We start from the raw sequence: 19,130 nt of genomic DNA on the forward strand, positions 1-19,130 counted from the left end.
CAAAATAACACAGTTTATTGTGTGCTTTATAGATTCTACTATTAGTGACGTAACGAATATTTGTATTCGCATTGGTTAATATTTGCATATATATTTGCACATTCGCATTCGCGTTTGCATTCGCGAAATTTGTGGGGATGTTTTGCGAATATGAATATCAAAATATATTCGCTTTCTCATCTTTTTTTATTAAGAAAAGGTAACTTAACCTCGTATAATCAGATTATCAGCCTTCACGTTGTTTTATTATTTGGTACAATGTAATAAAGCTTAGATTCAGATTGATTTACGCTAAATATCAATTAACTTCTCATTAAATTTAGAAAACATTACAAAAATAGAAAAAAATTTAAAAATAAACTGAATATTCGCATATTCGTATTCGCGCTATGAGATCAATGAGATACAGTTTCTTGAATTTTTTACTTAACGACCGTCTTAGCAGTATACACTACAACACACTACAAGTAAACACCTGTCATAAATCAGCTCTGTGATCTGCGAGTGACAAACGTCAAACGTGACAAAGTCAAGGACATACATTTTTTATAACATAACAAAAATAATCGAAAAAGGAAAGTGGAAACTACACATATTTATTGACTGAAGTGTATAAAAAATTAATAGCATATCTTATCCACAGTTATCATCTTAATGAATATTGCGCAAACGGAAAACGGACCACTCACAGACGTTGAAATATACTTACACTTAGTTTGTGGTTAAATTAATCTATAAAGATATCTGTCCACTTCCAATTTTACTTCAGAAATACAAAGATATTTCGATATATCTATAAATTATTTAATATGTCTACAAAACATTTAACAGTTGGTAAGTAATATCGAATTAAAGAAACTATAACTTTACAAAATATTTGACTTTTTTAGGTTCTGTAGAGCCTCCAAGAACAGAGGGCCTTCTCAGGTTCTATTCCATGAAATTCTGTCCTTTTGCCCAACGAGCTGCATTAGTCCTGAAAGCGAAAAACATTCCTCATGATGTTGTATATATTAATTTATTCAAAAAACCAGAGTGGTACAGCAAAATCAATGAAAAAAGTAAGTTTGGAAAGTATTAAATAATTTGTATGTAATATTATACAGAGTTTTTACCTATCCTAAGTGTAGTCTACCTCGTGTAAGACTGGTATGGGAGGAGGTCCCTACAGGCAAAAGATCACTCGGACGTCCCAGAATGCGATGGAGAGATGACATCCAAGTAGATCTCCGGAAAATGAACATACCACTTGACCCTAGGTTGATGTAATACCGAACAAAGTTGTACAGTCAGCTGAGACCCACAACCCAGCCAAGGGTTGTAGCGCTACGTGATGATGATGTAGTTTCTACCTATGATGTTTCTTGATGCATCACATTTACACGGTTGTTCCTGCTGTGCACCTTAGTTTTTTTCTGGAGGATTTCTGGCTCACATTGATTTATACACTAAGTTTCAAGTTATTCTAGATATTTTATCTTTTCTAGTTTCTAGATCTTAAGTGAGTAATAGCAATAGTATATTTTTTGACACCTCACTTATACTGTAGTATACTAAGGTTTTTACCTCCGAATTCCATCAACATGCATTGATTTTCTTGAAATTCTAAGAGTAATATCCAGCTCAACTGGGACTTTGAGATATTGATATTGAAAATAACCTCAAGAATCAATAAAAATATATATTCTAGGCAAAAAAATGGTCTTTGTCTATAGAGTTTCTTTGAAAAATCAATACTTATGGGCTTATCTGTGATTGAAAATTTCAATTTTTCTGATGTTTTCAATTGATTTTTTACTGATATTTCAAAACTGATCAAATGAAGCTTACAAAAACTCAAAGAGATTGCTTTTTTTATTTTTTGCTTTAAGCCTAATACCAACTGAGTTATAACTCATTAAAGGTGACAATTTTGAATTTAAAGAAAAGTTTTAATAATTCAACATACATAGCAACATTCAACATTCATAGCAAAACAAACATTTGTAGCGGAAAAATGTATGATATATTTTTTAAAACAAGCTTTAAAATAAGATATCGTAGAAATCGCTTGTATATCAACTATGATGTAATAAAATTGATTTCCATTTTTTTTGTGAGAAAAACAACCATACCAGCCTTGCTATTTCTACCCTAATCAAATGTCAAATGTTATCCATTTTAAAGTCACTTTATTTAAGCTTTATTTAGTACTTAATGGGATCAAAAAATTCGAACAATTTAAATCAAATCATTTTTAAAAATCCTATGGTTGCTTGAATTCTAAGAATATTTTGGCCCAACCAAATCACAAACTCAGACTTATGGAAAAAACGAAGCAAGAACCAGCTAGCAAGAAGAAGAAGCAAGAAACATAAAGAAATAAGAAAGAGAAGATGGAAATGGGTAAGCCATACTCTGCAGAAACCAGACACAGACATAACAAAACAAAACAAGCATTGGAATTCCAACCTCCAGGAAAACGGAAACAGAGGAGACAGATAAATACATGGCAGAAAACAATAATTATTATAGAAGCAGAAAATGTGGGCCTAACCTGGAAAGAAGTCAGAGAAAAAGCATAAGATCTGCAAAAATGGAGAGTAACAGTAGATGCCCTATGTTCCAGTGGGAACGAAGAGGATAAGTAAGTAATGGTTGCATGAAAAAAATATCTTTGACATTTTCAAAAATACCATTTTTTTTTTAGTAGGTACAAAACTATCGAAGATAAGTAAAATTTGTTTATAAGTATGCATTTTCTGAGAAAAACTGAACTTTTTGTTTTATAGCAAATTTTATTTATTGTTGATAGTTTTGTACTTATTTAAAAAAAATGGTACTTATATTTCAAAATGTCAAAATATTTTCGTAACAACCATAATTTTTTTCAAAATTAATCATTTTAAGATCGCATTACTGATGCCTAAATACAGTGCATTTTAAGTGGATAACATTTAATAATTGTAATTAGGGTAGAAATAGCAACAGAGGCCACTGGACCGCCACGGTCCGAGGGGCCTCGCGCCATGGCGATTTATGTATTACTTAAACCTAAGCCATGAACGCGCCGAAAAAAGTGCTCGCGAAAGAAGCAGAGGGCCTCGTAAAATGTATCTGGGCCACATAAAATTATAATCTTGCGCCGCCACTGAATAGCAAGGGTAGTATTGTTAACTATTCTAAATGGGAAATAAGCCACAATTTAACTTAAAAATGTATATTTATGATTAACAAAAAATGATTTATACGTTTATGATTAACATAAAATCAAATCAAATTGTGGCTTATTTGCCATTTAGAATAGTTGATTACAAAAATGCCACAAGGAAATAGCTTCAGAACAACATTAAGAAACGGGTAGTATTGTTGTTTTTTTCTCATGAAATCAATAGGAATCGATCTTATTTTAAATAACACCCTTAATTTAGATGCCAGAGTCGCTAGAGAGTTCTACAAAATCTCATTTTTTAAGGCCATCGGTACATAATTCGCAAATATTTTACGACTATCCCTACTTTGTCTGTCTTTACACGGCAAATTACGTGTAGTAAAATTTACACTGGTATGGATATGTAAACATTATTACTAGAATGTCATTCTACTTGAAAATGTCATCATTAACTTAAAGAGATGGCTTTTAAATGTTCTTGGATAACTGTTATTTGTATAATTGCCAATTATAAATTCAGTTAATAAATGTGATATTTTTTTCACTAACTATGTATTCAGTGATTGTAATAATTTATATGTACAACAAAAACTAATACTCAATCGAGAAAACAGGAAAAGTGTTCAAGTGATTTTTTAATAATATATTGTTACTATGGAACGCTTACAATTTTGAACTATCTTTAACAACAAAATACTTGGATCACAAATAATACACAATAAATAACTTTTTATTAAGTTCACGTCTTAAATCGATTATTTATCAAATACACTATAGGATCAATATTATTTAATCAACAACTCAAAATATTCCCGATGTCATGTCAAATATTTAAAATTGTCACTGATTGTCACTGTCTGACTGACAATATGCTGACAATATTCTATTAGACTGAGTGCGTTGTAAGACAAAGATAGATTTGGAAAATATTACCACGGACATTGTGTTCATTTTTTTCGCAGAATGAAATACTAAATTATTACAGAGGGCCGAAAGTCCCTTATAATAAATAAAAAGTTTATTTTGAATGAGATATTTGAAATTAAAAATCACAATAAATTTTCTCTTAATTTTTCACCCCTGTAACTGATTAAAATAAACATTATAGAAGTTCTCAGGGACTTTCGGCTCTCATAATAACGTAATCTTTCATTCTGCGTTAAAATTTTTCAAAAATACTTATTAGTTTTCTCAGGATTCGAAAAAATGAATCCCCATTTGAATAGCATTGCAGCCGAAAATACGTACCCATCCCCTTAAATACGAAATAGTTATAACCTTCAATGAGTTTTAACTCGAGTTTGTATTATGCTTACAACAAAAATACAAAAAAAATCCACTATAAATATTAAAGTTCCACTTTATCTCTCAACAGTTTTTCTGATAAAATGTAAAGTTTTTGAGTTATTGATGAAAAATCGATAGAAAACATAAGAAAAAGTGAAATTTTCAATCACAAATAAATCTACAAGTATTTATTTTTCAAAGAATCCTACAGAATATTTTTCTACCCATTCTTGAGAATATTTTCAAAATAAAACTTCCAACACGTCGCGTCGGTCGGGTAGATACCATCCCAAGGTAACAGAGTACATTTCGGCATATATGGTAGATTTTGAAGTTACAGGTAAATACCAAAATTTCATCAAAATCAAATGTCAATAGAAATTGAAGGTTATTCCTTATTTCTACTGTAGTACACTGATCTTTTATATTTGTTTTTTCACTTACTGTCTTTTTTTATAGTATGTTCTAAAAAGTACATTTCATATATGATTTTTTAAATAATCTAATGCTTCCAATTTTTACTTATTTTTTTTTTGTTAGAATCTTTTGAAGTATATTCAAGTTGTTAGAGGTTTTACTATGAATTTGTTTTGTTTTGGTATTTTTGACCAAAAAGTGATTTTTTTTTGTAGCATTAGTACCAGCCATTCTTGATGGTGATAAAATAGTTGTAGAAAGCCTGGATATTGCTGATTATCTAGATGAAAAGTACCCTGAAAACCCACTCTATCCTGAAGATCCTGCAGCCAAGCAGCAGGTTAAGGATATTATTAACAAGGCAGGTGGTCCACAAGGGGTTTTTATAAAAATCGTATTAGGAAAAGAAGAACATTCAGCAGAAGAATGGGCTAAATTGTTGCTTGAAGCTCTTCAGCCTTTGGAAGAAGAACTTTCGCAGAGGGGAACACCTTTCTTTGGTGGAGATAAACCTGGAATGGTAAGTTTGGATATTTTAATACTAGAGCAGTGGCGGCCGGTCAGGGTCGGCAGTGCCGACCCACACATTTATAGATATAGATTTTTTTTAATATTTAATTTAATCAGAGTTGATGTCATTTGTATCTGTGAAATAAAAAAAATCTGTCAGATAATACAGACCGAATTTTATTCATGGTTTTTAAAAGGATTCGGCCAATCCGAGCGTTAAGTGACCCCTGCGCATAAGGGACTTTTCAAAAAATGAATGATCCGAGCCATTCATCTGACTGTTTTCGGCAAGCCGGCCCCAGCCCATCTCGAGCATGACGATTTACACGTAAAACTCAACGAAATACGAGTCGAAGAGCAACCAAACGTATATTTCTCTCCTTAGGCAAAGCGGCAGGTACGGCACATTTAAATCTGCCGATGTATCATTTGGGAGCATCGGCAGAAATTATAAAAAATAATCACGCCGTTTTACGTCGTTTAATTGATATTGTAATTTATTTAAGTTGTCAGGAATTATCATTTACGGGATATGATGAATCAGAGCATTCGTTAAGTCAAAGTAATTATAGAGAACTAATAAAATTGTTTAAGAAATACGATTTGAAATTTTCCTAGCGGTGTGTCTAAAACAGTACAGAATGAACTAATATAATGAATTAGTTACATTTTGAATTACGTTATTGAATCTGAGATTCTGAAAACCATTTGCTTTTCTCTAAAAGTAGATGAAACTTCTGATTATCATGTCATTCACAACTATCAATTGTTGTTCGATAGGCGTTACGTGGTAATATTTATAGAGGTTTTTAGGTTTTACAGACGTCAATTAAAGCAATAAGGCAAAATATATTTTTGGTGTTTTAAAGGACACATTAAAATTTTTGGATATCAAAAATAAATTGGTAAGGCAAATTTACGACGGCGCTGCCGTGATGTCCGATGAATTGAATGGTCTCCAGGCAAAAGTTAAAACTATTGCACCACAAGCTTTATTTACTCACTGTCATGCGCTTAGAATGAATATAGTTTTGCAGGATACGTGTAAAAAAATTAAAGAATATCGTCGTTTCTTGCCATTTTAGCTCGCCTAAACAGACTACTGTTTTAGAACAATTTGTTTCGAAAAAAATGCAAACAGTTTGTCAGACGCGACGGAATTTTAAATCTCGGTTAGTTTTCACTGTAGCAGCTTTTTGGAAATTTTTTGAAAGGCGACGATTTTGAAAGCGGTGATATCTCGATCCGTGAAGCAATCGGTTTGAGAACTTTATTAAATGATTACTCTTTTAAATATTTTTAAGAAAGTGTTTGCCTAAACCCATTTGATATTCATTGTTGTTCAAAATCAGTCAATTGTCATTATTTATTCCAAAAATAAAATAAGAAAGCTGGTGCAAAATCTCAGAGATTTTCGTAATGATAGAAGTTTCCAATGTACAGGGTGTAACAAAAATACAGGTCATAAATTAAATCACATATTCTGGGTCCAAAAATAGTTCGATTAAACCCAATTTACCTTAGTACAAATATGCACACAAAAAAGTTACAGCCCTTTGAAATTACAAAATTAAAATCGATTTTTTCCGATATATCGAAAACTATTAGAGATTTTTTAATGAAAATAGACATGTGGCATTCTTATGACAGGAACATCTTAAAAACAAATTATAGTAAAATTTGTGCACCCCATAAAAATTTTATGGGGGTTTTGTTCCCTTAAACCCCCCCAAACTTTTATGTACGTCCCAGTTAAATTATTATTGTGGTACCGTTAGTTAAACACTATGTTTTTATAACTTTTTTGCCTCTTAGTATTTTTTCGATTAACCAATTTTAATCGAGATGCGGCTTCTTTTTTAATATGTTTACTTAAAATTTTTATGGGGGTTTTGTGCCTTTAAACCCCCCAAATGTTTGTGTACGTTCCAATTAAACTATTATTGCTGTACCATTAGTTAAACACAGTGTTTTTAAAACTTTTTTGCCTCTTAGTATTTTTCCGATCAGGCACCTTTTAGCGAGATGTGGCTTCTTTTTTAATATGGTTCAAAATATACATCAAACTGTAATTTATAAATCAATTTTCATTATTATTACTAACCGTACTTAACAGTATACAAATATGTGGTGGATTTGACAAATATTCAAAATATCTCGATAAAAACTAGCTTTTCGAAAAAGTACTAAGAGGCAAAAAAGTTTTAATAACATTGTGTTTAACTAATGGTGATACAATGATAATTTAATTGGAACGTACACAAAAGTTTGGGGGGTTTTAAGAATGCCACATGTCCATTTCCATTAAAATCGCTCTAATAGTTTTCGATATATCGGAAAAAAACGATTTTCATTGTGTAACTTCAAAGGGCTGTAACTGTTTTTGTGTGCATATTTGTACTAAGGTAAGTTAGGTTCAATCGAACTATTTTTGGTCCTAGAATTTGTGATTTAATTTATGACCTGTATTTTGATTACACCCTGTATATGCAGTGACGTTTTGGATTCGCTTGATATTTTTGAACCACCCGCACCCCAAAAAAGACAAAGGCATGATACATATCTCGAAAAACGAGTATATTTTGAAATTTTGGATACCTGCTATTATGCAAATAGATACTCGTTTTTCGAATTTTGAAGATTTGCAAATTTTTGGCCTCTTTGATAATTCAAAATTTAAAAGTTGCCTTTGCCAAAAAATTTCTAATATATTTTTTTACAAGTTACTTAAAAATTATGCTGATTCAAATATTTTCGGAAAGTGGGGTAAGTTACAAATATGTATAATTTTATATAGTAAGTACTGCAATTCACTACAACAAACTGTTCATAAATTCTCTTATTACCACTAATTTCTGCCTCAAATGAACGGCATTTCTCTTGTCTCAAAATAATCAAAACGTATTGTCGAAACACTGTGACAAGAGAGAATGTCAAGTAAACCAAACAAAAAAATCTCCTATGATGATTTAAGCCTTTTAATTAGATGGTATACCTATATGAGGAGACAAAAAAATCTTGCCGACCCTGTCTCTAAGGCCACGAGCCGCCACTGTACTAGAGTGTTTGAGTTGTCAGTACAGTTTGTATACGGAATTGCTTTTCAAATGAGAAGTAAATTTACCGTGTTGCCACATAATCGGTACGGGCACCAGAGGTGGCTTTTAAATACAAGATTTTAACTCGGTCCGCTTCGTTAGCGCTTACTGTAGCCGAGGCTGCGAACTGGCATCATTGCGCCCAGTAAGAACCTGTACTGACTTCTCGGAGTGACAAACACTATAACTACTGTTTTATTCTTTCTACAACTGTAGCTGATTCATGTGTTTTATAGGCTGATTACATGATTTGGCCATGGGCAGAGAGAGCAGGATGTATAGGAATTAAATTACAACAGAAACTTCCTTTGAAAGACTCAGACATCCCACTTTTAAGGAAATGGAGAAAAGATATGATGAATGAACCAGTTTGCAAAGAGTTATATATTAGTGGTGAGAGGTTTTGGAAGATCACAAAAGCAAAAGTGGCTGGAGAGGAACCAGCTTATGATGAAATATGAGATAGATACTTAAATCAATAGAAGTCATATTAATTCCATGCAAAATTTGTCAGATGAAATGATAAAATATACCGTTACTCTGATGTTTTATATCATAAGCTTCCGTAATTCACTTATTGTTGCCTACACCCTGTACTAAACCTGAAGACAATAAATATTACAGCTTTTTGATGAGTTTTGTGTATTTGTAATCATAATCATCGATTATTATCATAGGAAGCCTTCAGCCGTAAGTACGATATTGGGGGCCCCGGGGCAAACGTGTTCGGGGCCCCCTACCGGAGGTCGGGGCAATGTACGCACTGCGGAAGGGTGGGTCCGGAAAAATGTTTGATATTTAACCTCTTGAACACGCATTTTAATGCATTCCATGACTAAAGGAGCTTCTTGTACCTACATATTGCTATTTTAGTTGACCAATACAAAAAAAATTTGCACGGCATATCAAACGGGGCCACCCTTGACCGGAGGCTCCGGGGCATTGCCCCGGTTGTCCCAATGGTAGTTACGGCCCTGGAAGCCTTATAACTTTATAAATTATACTTTTTTAATATTTTGCATTAGGTATGGTACCATTAGGTTCCTTAAACTATGGAAGATAATTATTTTTATTGTCCAAGGTCTACTTTGAATAACGCTTCATATATTCGTATTTAATTAAGTAGTTTTTTTTTAATTGTATTTATAGAATTTTAATTTTAGTTGTATACCTAGTTCAGTGTGTCATTTTCGTTAGTTTAAAATTTATGTTATTTGATTTAGCTTACTAATTAATTTTATGTGTTAATTTAAGGAAATATTGAAACTCGAGAAATGAAATGTGTAACTATATATTGTTAAGATATGTAAAATTTGAATTAATATGGTTTCGATCTTAATATTTTAGAAAAGTTAAAACATATAATAAAAATATACCAAAATTCATTTCGAAGAAATGAAAGTCAATTATCTTTGGATGGCCGTAGGTAAACAAAATTTAAATAGGGATTAAGTATTTTCTTTGTACAGTTAGTATGATAAGAAAGTGGTTATGTGTTTGGACAATGAGACCGGGTTTCCCAAATGGACTTTTGCGGCGAGGGAACAATTGTATTTAGAAATTTAAATGAATGTAATCTTTGTTTAGATATTAAGAAAGGAAAAAAAAACCGATTGGCATGTAATTAGTTTTAGGAAATTTCTAATGGTAGGGAAAATTGGTGTTTGTTATCTGAAAGGTAGATGGGGATAAAATTGAGGAACTCGGATTGGTGAAGAAGGAAAAAGGAGGGGCTAGGTATGAAGAATGGGAGTTTAGCGAAATGTTAGAGGGTGGAAGAAGAGTCAGTTGTTAAATGATCGTTAAGTCGACTAGTGGTGATCTCTAAGAGTCTCCTGAAGTAGTAAGGCAGATAAGTGAATAGTTGTGAGTTTGTTGAAATAAGTGTCCTGACGGAAGCTCATCACGTAAAGCATTGTAAGTTATATTGTTCTACTTATATTCCAAGAGTCACCGTTGCATGCCGGAACGAGAAATAGATTCAGGTTATCGAGAGGAGAAAAGGCTAGCATTGTTTTTTGAAAGATACGTGCATCTGTAGGGGGTCATTAATGACAATAGGCTTGCAATAATTTGTTGCGAGATTGCTGACTACATAGGGGGCTGCTAAGAGTAAATTGTAGGCGACCAGAGACAAGAATTTGGACAACTCATCATCCGAGAGACAGTTTTATTTTTTTTGTAGAATTATTCATAACGCAAATTTCAATAAGTACTTTAGATAGTGGTAGGGTTATTTCAATAATCAGAATAGGAGATATTATTTTTAGAGGATATTTTGAGGGTGAATTTATTTCAATAGATGCTTTTGTACCATATATGTGTTTTATTCCGTTAATCTTTGACCTTATTTATCATATGTAAAGCAAAGGAGATATTGAAGCACGAGAATATAAAACCCTGAGATTAGAGCATTAAATAGTGTGATTAAATCATAAGTGCATCATTAAAATTAAATTTAATTAATTAGTTAATTATCTAATCAAGTGCTTTGAGCACACCGATCTTTGAATATCACATTAACTGGAGCCCAGAACGTGGTGGCTTAAAAATATCGCAGCTTTGCATTTGATGGTAGGGAAAGAGATAAGGAATAACTACAGGTGATCCAGAGATAATTTGACAATTTTTCCAGGTGTAAAAATAATTTTGATTTATGGATTGATCGTAGGTATTGGATATTTACTGCCATTGAATTATTTGATTTTTTTTTACCAATCGTACATTTGATATTTATTTTGAAATTTACTGATTGCATATTTGATATTTGTGGCGAAAATTTATTAAATTTGGGGAGAAATATTTGTCGTGTTCTGCAACTTATAGAGTGTTGTAAAATTTCACATTTGGCGGGGACAAAGAAAACAGTAACGAAAAGAAACAACATGTCGACCACAAGGAGGCAAAGCAAAATGCAAGAAAACAGAGAAGAGGAAAAAATTGTTGAAGAAGGATTGGATAATGAAGGAGATACAACGATTATGGAGAGAAAAGAACAGGAATTAACAGGAATAGAGAAACTATTGCAACTGATGCAACTCCAGTCACAACAAATGGATAGAAATCAACAGGAAACAAAAAGGACAATGCAAGAAAATCAACAGGAATCAAAACGAGCCATGGAAGAAACACAAAGAGAAATATCACAGAGAATAGAACAGAAATTGGAAGAGAATGATGGCAAATTGAAAAAGCGTTTGGAAAAATATGAAAATGAAATGAAAGCCTGTTTAGAAAAAGTTAGAGAAGAAACAGAAAGGAAACTGGAGATGCAACGAGAAGAAATAGAAACTAAAATGAAGGATATTAAGAATGTGCAGAAGATGGAATTAGAACAGTTAGAAAGCAAATTTGAAAATGCAATACAAGAAGACAGGCGAGAAATAGAAGAAAAATTTAAGCAAAACGAAAAACAAATTGCGGAACTCAAGAATCAACAGAATTGTGGAGAAAGAAGGGAAATGATTATCCATGGTACAAGCGACGCGAAAATACAATTTGGCGGGGATATTAGAAAAACACACCCAGTACCATTTGTTAAAAATTTGAGAACCAAATTGCAACATATTAGATATTTTGACGACTGCAAAGAAACAATTAGAAACCATCTGAAAGAAGGAGCAGCGTTATGGTATGAAAGTAAAGAAGATGAGTTTGAAAATTGGACAGATTTCGAAAATAAATTTCTCAACTATTTCTGGGGGAAAGTTAAACAGAGGGAAATCAACCAAGAGCTACAGAATGGAAGATATCACGAGAAAATGGGAATATCGGAGGAAAGATATGCTTTGCAGATATATAACAATTCCAAATATCTAGACTACAAATACTCTACCGAACAACTGGTAGAAATGATAAGCAGACATTTCGAAGAAACGCTGGAGGACCACGTGATTTTGAGAAACTATCAAGATATTGATAGTTTGTGCCAATTCCTTCAAGTAAGGGAAGCAAAACGAAGAGAAATGCGAAACAGAAGACAACATGAACAATATAATGGACCGGCAAGAAGGTATCAATCAAATTATGACCAGAGAAACCGACATGCCCAATCAACAAACGAAGATAGGCCGAGAGAATACCAAAATTACAATAGACAACAAAATTATGATAACAGGAATCACGCAAAAAATAGAACATATGAAAATCACAACAGAAACAGAGATGCACAAAATCCTCCGACTAGGAATACGAACGAACAAAGGGACGGTAGAAACAATCAGAATTTCCAACGACAAAATAGAAGGGAGATGAATCATGTAACAATAGAAAACGAGGAAGAAGATATATGCAATGAATCCAGACAGGATTTTCAATAAAGCATCCACTGAACAAACATAAACAACTCTCCGGTATATTTTGTCATCCGAGAGAGTTTATACAGTTGGCGGGAAATGAAAGACAAAGTTCTAATTCCAATTTAATATTCTTAGATGCATTTATAAAACATAAAGCGATTAAAATTTTGATTGATTCTGGATCGGAGATATCGTTAATCAATAAGAAACTAGTAAAAGAATTAAATTTGGACAGATTTGTGTACAAAATTCCTAGGGTTGTTTTAGTGGGTGCAAACAACAAAAAATTGACGACAGTAAATGAAGGTTTGGGAGTGCGGATCAGAGTGGGAGACAAATACTATATTATGCAATGTGTGGTGATCGAAGATTTAAACCATGATATGATAGCGGGAATTGATGAATTGAGTGAAAAACACATCACCATAAATTTTTCGGAGAATAAACTGGAAATCAGAGCAGAACCAGACAACATAGAAGAAGAAACGGAAATAGAGAGGAAAATAATTGTTGAAAAGATAAATGAACAGGAAAAACATAAAGAAATCAATATGACTGTAGAGGAAAAACCGAAAGTACAAGAAAAAAATCAACCAGAAAAAAAAAAGAAGGAAGAAAAAGAAGAAGAGTTCAAAAAGAAAGAAGGAAAACACGGTGGATACAAGAGAAAGACAGGAAATCGAAGATACGGAAGAATTGTCGGCAATCGACGATAAAACAGAAAGGAAGCAGGAAGAAAAGGAAGTTCTCATAAGAGAAATGAAAGCAGTAGAAACATGGTGCTCGGGATACCAAATGGAAATTGAAGATAAAAAAAAACAGAAGAAGAAATAAAGGATGAGGACAGAGAAGAAATGGCAATAATGGACGAGAATCCAGAATTTTATGAAGAAATATTATGGACAGTGAACACATGCGAACAAAATGAGGATGAAAGAAAATTAAAATGTGGAGAAAACATGGAAAAGGAAGTAGAGAAGATTCTAGAAAATTATGGAGATTTGATTAATGAAGAAAGCCGAGTGGCTAAAAATTATGAACATTCTTTTAAAGTTAAAAACTTAGAAAATTTTAAATCCAAGACATATCCAATCCCGTATAAATACAGGCAAAGCGTCGGACAGGAAATTGAAAAAATGATCGAAGACAAGGTGATAGAAAGATGTGACTCTCCATATATCAACCCGATAGTATGCGTTAAAAAATCGAGTGGTGATTTGCGATTATGTTTAGATGCAAGAAACATTAATTCACACACAATCGCGCAATACGAAGCGCCTTTGAACATCGAAGCCATATTTGGACGAATCACAGGGTCACACATTTTTTCCAAAATCGATTTGAAACATAGTTTTTGGTTAATACCTTTGGCAGAGAAATGTCGAAATTATACCGCTTTTTCGATCGACGGAGTGGTATACCGATTTAGGGTGGTACCATTTGGCCTACAGAGTGCATGCGCTGCTTTGGTTCGCGCATTGAACACAATCTTAAATAGGCATGAAGAATTTGTTGTACATTACATAGATGATTTATTAATTTTCTCACCGGATATAACAAGCCATCTACGACATATTCACACTGTGCTAGAAGAACTGGATCAAGCGGGATTGAAATTAAATATTCAAAAGTGTCAGTTTTTCCAAAAGGAAATACTGTATTTAGGATTCAAATTAGACACAAAAGGGATTAGTCTTGCAGAAGATAGAATCGAAATTATAAATAACTACGCTAGGCCAACCAATTTAAAAACATTGCGGGGATTTTTGGGAATGGTAAACTATTTCAAAAAACTAATACCAGACATCAGCACAAAAGAAATACCGTTGATAGCATTACTTAAGAAAAATGTTAGGTGGAAATGGGGAACGGAACAAGAAATGGCTTTCAAAAATTTAAAAGGAGCTTTCTCCACAGCTGTAAGAGTACACCACCCAAGATATGATCAACCTTTCATTCTCCGGACCGATGCTTCCATAACAAAATTCGCAGGGGTGTTATCACAGATCCAAGACGATGTAGAGGTGCCAATCTGTTTTGTCTCCCGTGTAACCAAAACATATGAGAGAAAGTACAGCGTCACTGAATTAGAGTTCGCCAGTGTGTTATTTTGTGTAAATAAATTACGGTTTTACCTACTAGGGGCAAAATTCACCGTTGAAACAGACCATGCAGCTTTGGTACATATAATGAAAAATAGGCTGGTAAATAATAGAATTCATAGGGGCATTCTTTTACTTCAAGAGTATGATTTTGAATTTAAATATATCAAAGGAACTGACAATATCTTGGCTGATGCGTTGACGAGAGATGAACAATTCCGCAAAGAGGACCACAAAACTCTCCACGTTGGCATGAACATAATGAGAGAAGAAGCAGGCTTATTTTCTTTGGCTCAGATCAGGGAAAATCAGGAACAACTGGATGAAAGAGAAAAGCAAAGGGCCGAACAAGAAGATAACTTATATTTTAAGAGGGTCGATGGTAAAGAACTATATGTAATCACGGAACAGATGGCAAAAGAAGTTTTAGCAAAATTACACTGTGACAACGGACACATTGGAAGCAGGAAGGTGTGGCTTATGTTCAGGGAGAACTACATTTGTCGACAGGACTATACAATAGCCAAAGAGATGACTCGAAATTGCGAGACATGCCAAAAGTGTAAAAGTAAGAATTTCAAAAACGAAAACATCACAAAAAACGTCATAGCTCGGAAGAAACTGGATATTGTCGCCATTGATATGTTGAGCGATTTAATAACGACAACACAGAGGAATAAACACATATTAGTTATGGTGGATGTTTTTCTCAAAGTATTTAAAACTGTACCCATGTAGAACCACGAAAGGAGCTGAAATACTTCGGAAGATAGACGATTTTATCGAAACAGTGGGAAGACCAGACAATATTTTGTTGGACAATGCGACATACTTTAGGAATGACCGTTTTAAAGGGGAATTAAGAGAGAGAGGCATAAATACAAAATTTGTAAGCATCCGACATCCACAGAGCAACCCATCAGAGCGTTTTATACAAGAAGTCACAAAATTTCTAAGAATTGCTGCGGAAGAACATCATCGACATTGGGACAGAAAAGTGTTTGAAATAGAGACGTATTTGAACTGTGCACCAAATACGGTTACCAAGGAGACGCCTTTATATGTAATGAAAGGAACAATGCCTACGAGACCGTGGGAAGACACCGCCCCCAGACAATACGAAGAAGTGATCGAGGTGGTTCAACGAAGATTGAGACGAAGTGGAGAGAAATATCTCCAAAGGCAAGAGAGGACCCGAAGAAGAAGGCCGGTTACATTCCAGAAAGGGGATAAAGTTTTAGTGAGGGCACTGAGGGTGTCCAATTTACAAAATGGTATTTGTGCTAAATTGATGCCGGTATTTGAAGGTCCATATAGGGTCAATACGGAAAATGGGGTAAATAGTTATGAATTAGCGCATATAGAGACAGGCAAGATACGGGGTATTTTTAACATTCACGACATTTATAAGTATCATGAGTAGAGTTTGGTAACATAATGGAATAATTTGATCCTAAAAAAAACTTGTGTCATTTAAATAAATAACAGAATTTTTTCGGCAAATCAAATGGCGGGGAGTTGTTAAGATATGTAAAATTTGAATTAATATGGTTTCGATCTTAATATTTTAGAAAAGTTAAAACATATAATAAAAATATACCAAAATTCATTTCGAAGAAATGAAAGTCAATTATCTTTGGATGGCCGTAGGTAAACAAAATTTAAATAGGGATTAAGTATTTTCTTTGTACAGTTAGTATGATAAGAAAGTGGTTATGTGTTTGGACAATGAGACCGGGTTTCCCAAATGGACTTTTGCGGCGAGGGAACAATTGTATTTAGAAATTTAAATGAATGTAATCTTTGTTTAGATATTAAGAAAGGAAAAAAAACCGATTGGCATGTAATTAGTTTTAGGAAATTTCTAATGGTAGGGAAAATTGGTGTTTGTTATCTGAAAGGTAGATGGGGATAAAATTGAGGAACTCGGATTGGTGAAGAAGGAAAAAGGAGGGGCTAGGTATGAAGAATGGGAGTTTAGCGAAATGTTAGAGGGTGGAAGAAGAGTCAGTTGTTAAATGATCGTTAAGTCGACTAGTGGTGATCTCTAAGAGTCTCCTGAAGTAGTAAGGCAGATAAGTGAATAGTTGTGAGTTTGTTGAAATAAGTGTCCTGACGGAAGCTCATCACGTAAAGCATTGTAAGTTATATTGTTCTACTTATATTCCAAGAGTCACCGTTGCATGCCGGAACGAGAAATAGATTCAGGTTATCGAGAGGAGAAAAGGCTAGCATTGTTTTTTGAAAGATACGTGCATCTGTAGGGGGTCATTAATGACAATAGGCTTGCAATAATTTGTTGCGAGATTGCTGACTACATAGGGGGCTGCTAAGAGTAAATTGTAGGCGACCAGAGACAAGAATTTGGACAACTCATCATCCGAGAGACAGTTTTATTTTTTTTGTAGAATTATTCATAACGCAAATTTCAATAAGTACTTTAGATAGTGGTAGGGTTATTTCAATAATCAGAATAGGAGATATTATTTTTAGAGGATATTTTGAGGGTGAATTTATTTCAATAGATGCTTTTGTACCATATATGTGTTTTATTCCGTTAATCTTTGACCTTATTTATCATATGTAAAGCAAAGGAGATATTGAAGCACGAGAATATAAAACCCTGAGATTAGAGCATTAAATAGTGTGATTAAATCATAAGTGCATCATTAAAATTAAATTTAATTAATTAGTTAATTATCTAATCAAGTGCTTTGAGCACACCGATCTTTGAATATCACATTAATATGTATTGCCTACATTTGGCACAACTCGAAGATATAAATTGTAATTAAAAATGAAAAGTCTCAGGTGCAGAATCCACCATTATAATAAAAATTAAAATGGTAAATAATTATTTAAATCTGAAAACTTTTCTTGTTGGAAATGCTTTCTGGTGCATCCTTAATCTGTGACTTTTATAATTTATAAGACAACAGACGACGAATATAGAAAACGAAAAGGACTCCACTATATGCAATCACATTCCGTTTTCATTCGTCTAGAAAAAGGTCAGAAAGAAAGTTCCTAGTACTCAAATTTGAGTAAAGATAGAAAAGATAAAGACAGTTTATGCTTCATTTCGATTCAGAGGGATGCACTACATATGTATATAAATTGTAATTAGCCAGAAGATACTCTGAAAGAGATTAGGTTCCGAAATTATTTTCTTATCGTGTGATTTAAAGCAGAAAATTTCTGAATATGCAACCAAAATTATTTAGTATGTAGTATGTATAATTGTAAAGGTTATTAAAAGAAAAATAAATATTCTTTTTATATATATGATCGGTTTAGAACGTCTTGCGGCGTTGTCCGATTCCCAATTTCCATTCCTTCCTATTTTGCCACGGTCATCCCTGAGGTCTCGCGCGCTCATCGCTTTCCGGATGCCGGTGGTCCAATTAACTTCCGTTAATAAATAAATATTCTTTTTACCTTTTGAAAATGGACCCACATTTGCAAACAATTCATCGTTTTTTATTAAACGCTTTTATATTTAGTTCAATAGTTTGCGTCAAATCTTTAGACGTTAATTTGACTGCCTTTTCTTCAATGCAAATGAATGAAAATTTGCAGACATATGCATTCGCGGGAACAATACACGAATAGTCAATAAAAAAAATTTTTCATGTTTATTAATTGTTTAAATAAAAAAAACTATTTTAATGGAAAACGCTTAAATTCTCTTGTTTTTTACAATGTAAAAATTTTCAGAACGAGTAAAAGAGAACGCAGCAATGCAAAAAGCAGTAAACATTCTAAGCTCTCTACTGTGGTCTAAAGATATAAGACAAAAAACGAAATTGACAATATCGTACCTTGGTAGAGCCTATTATGACTTATGGGGCAGAAGTTTGGCAGATGACAAAACAAGATAGAAAAAGAATAGAAGTAGTAGAAATGGATTATCTAAGGAGAGCGTGTGGTATATCTAAAAAAGATCACATCAGGAATGAAGATATTAGAAGGAGGACACATACTGTATATTCCAGTGTAGGTAGAATTGAAACTAGACAACTAGTGTGGTATGGTCACGTGAAACGAATGAATGAAGATAGATGGCCAAAGAAAGCTTTGAATTACATACCACACCAAAGAAGAAGGGGAAGACCTTCAGTTGCATGGGAAGAAAATGTACGGCACATCATGAAAGATAGAGCCATCAAAGAAGACGAATGGATGGACAGAAAACGATGGCGGTCGAAATGTGAGAAGCGGCAGAGGCTGTAGGAACCTCGCTTATAGATAGATAGAAAACTTGAAA

General features: G+C 33.3%; 1 protein-coding gene across 1 annotated transcript; it reads left to right on the forward strand.

Moving 5' to 3' along the window:
- Nucleotides 1-526: 526 nt before the first annotated feature.
- On the forward strand, nucleotides 527-9,098 carry LOC126883368 (pyrimidodiazepine synthase-like). Its single transcript, XM_050648850.1, has 4 exons — nucleotides 527-834; nucleotides 891-1,061; nucleotides 5,071-5,375; nucleotides 8,700-9,098. The coding sequence occupies exons 1-4, from the start codon at nucleotides 810-812 to the stop codon at nucleotides 8,922-8,924; spliced, it is 726 nt and encodes a 241-aa protein (XP_050504807.1). The 5' UTR covers nucleotides 527-809; the 3' UTR covers nucleotides 8,925-9,098.
- Nucleotides 9,099-19,130: the final 10,032 nt, after the last annotated feature.

This window comes from Diabrotica virgifera, chromosome 1 (assembly GCF_917563875.1).
Source record: "Diabrotica virgifera virgifera chromosome 1, PGI_DIABVI_V3a".
NCBI classification, from domain to species: Eukaryota; Metazoa; Arthropoda; class Insecta; order Coleoptera; family Chrysomelidae; genus Diabrotica; species Diabrotica virgifera.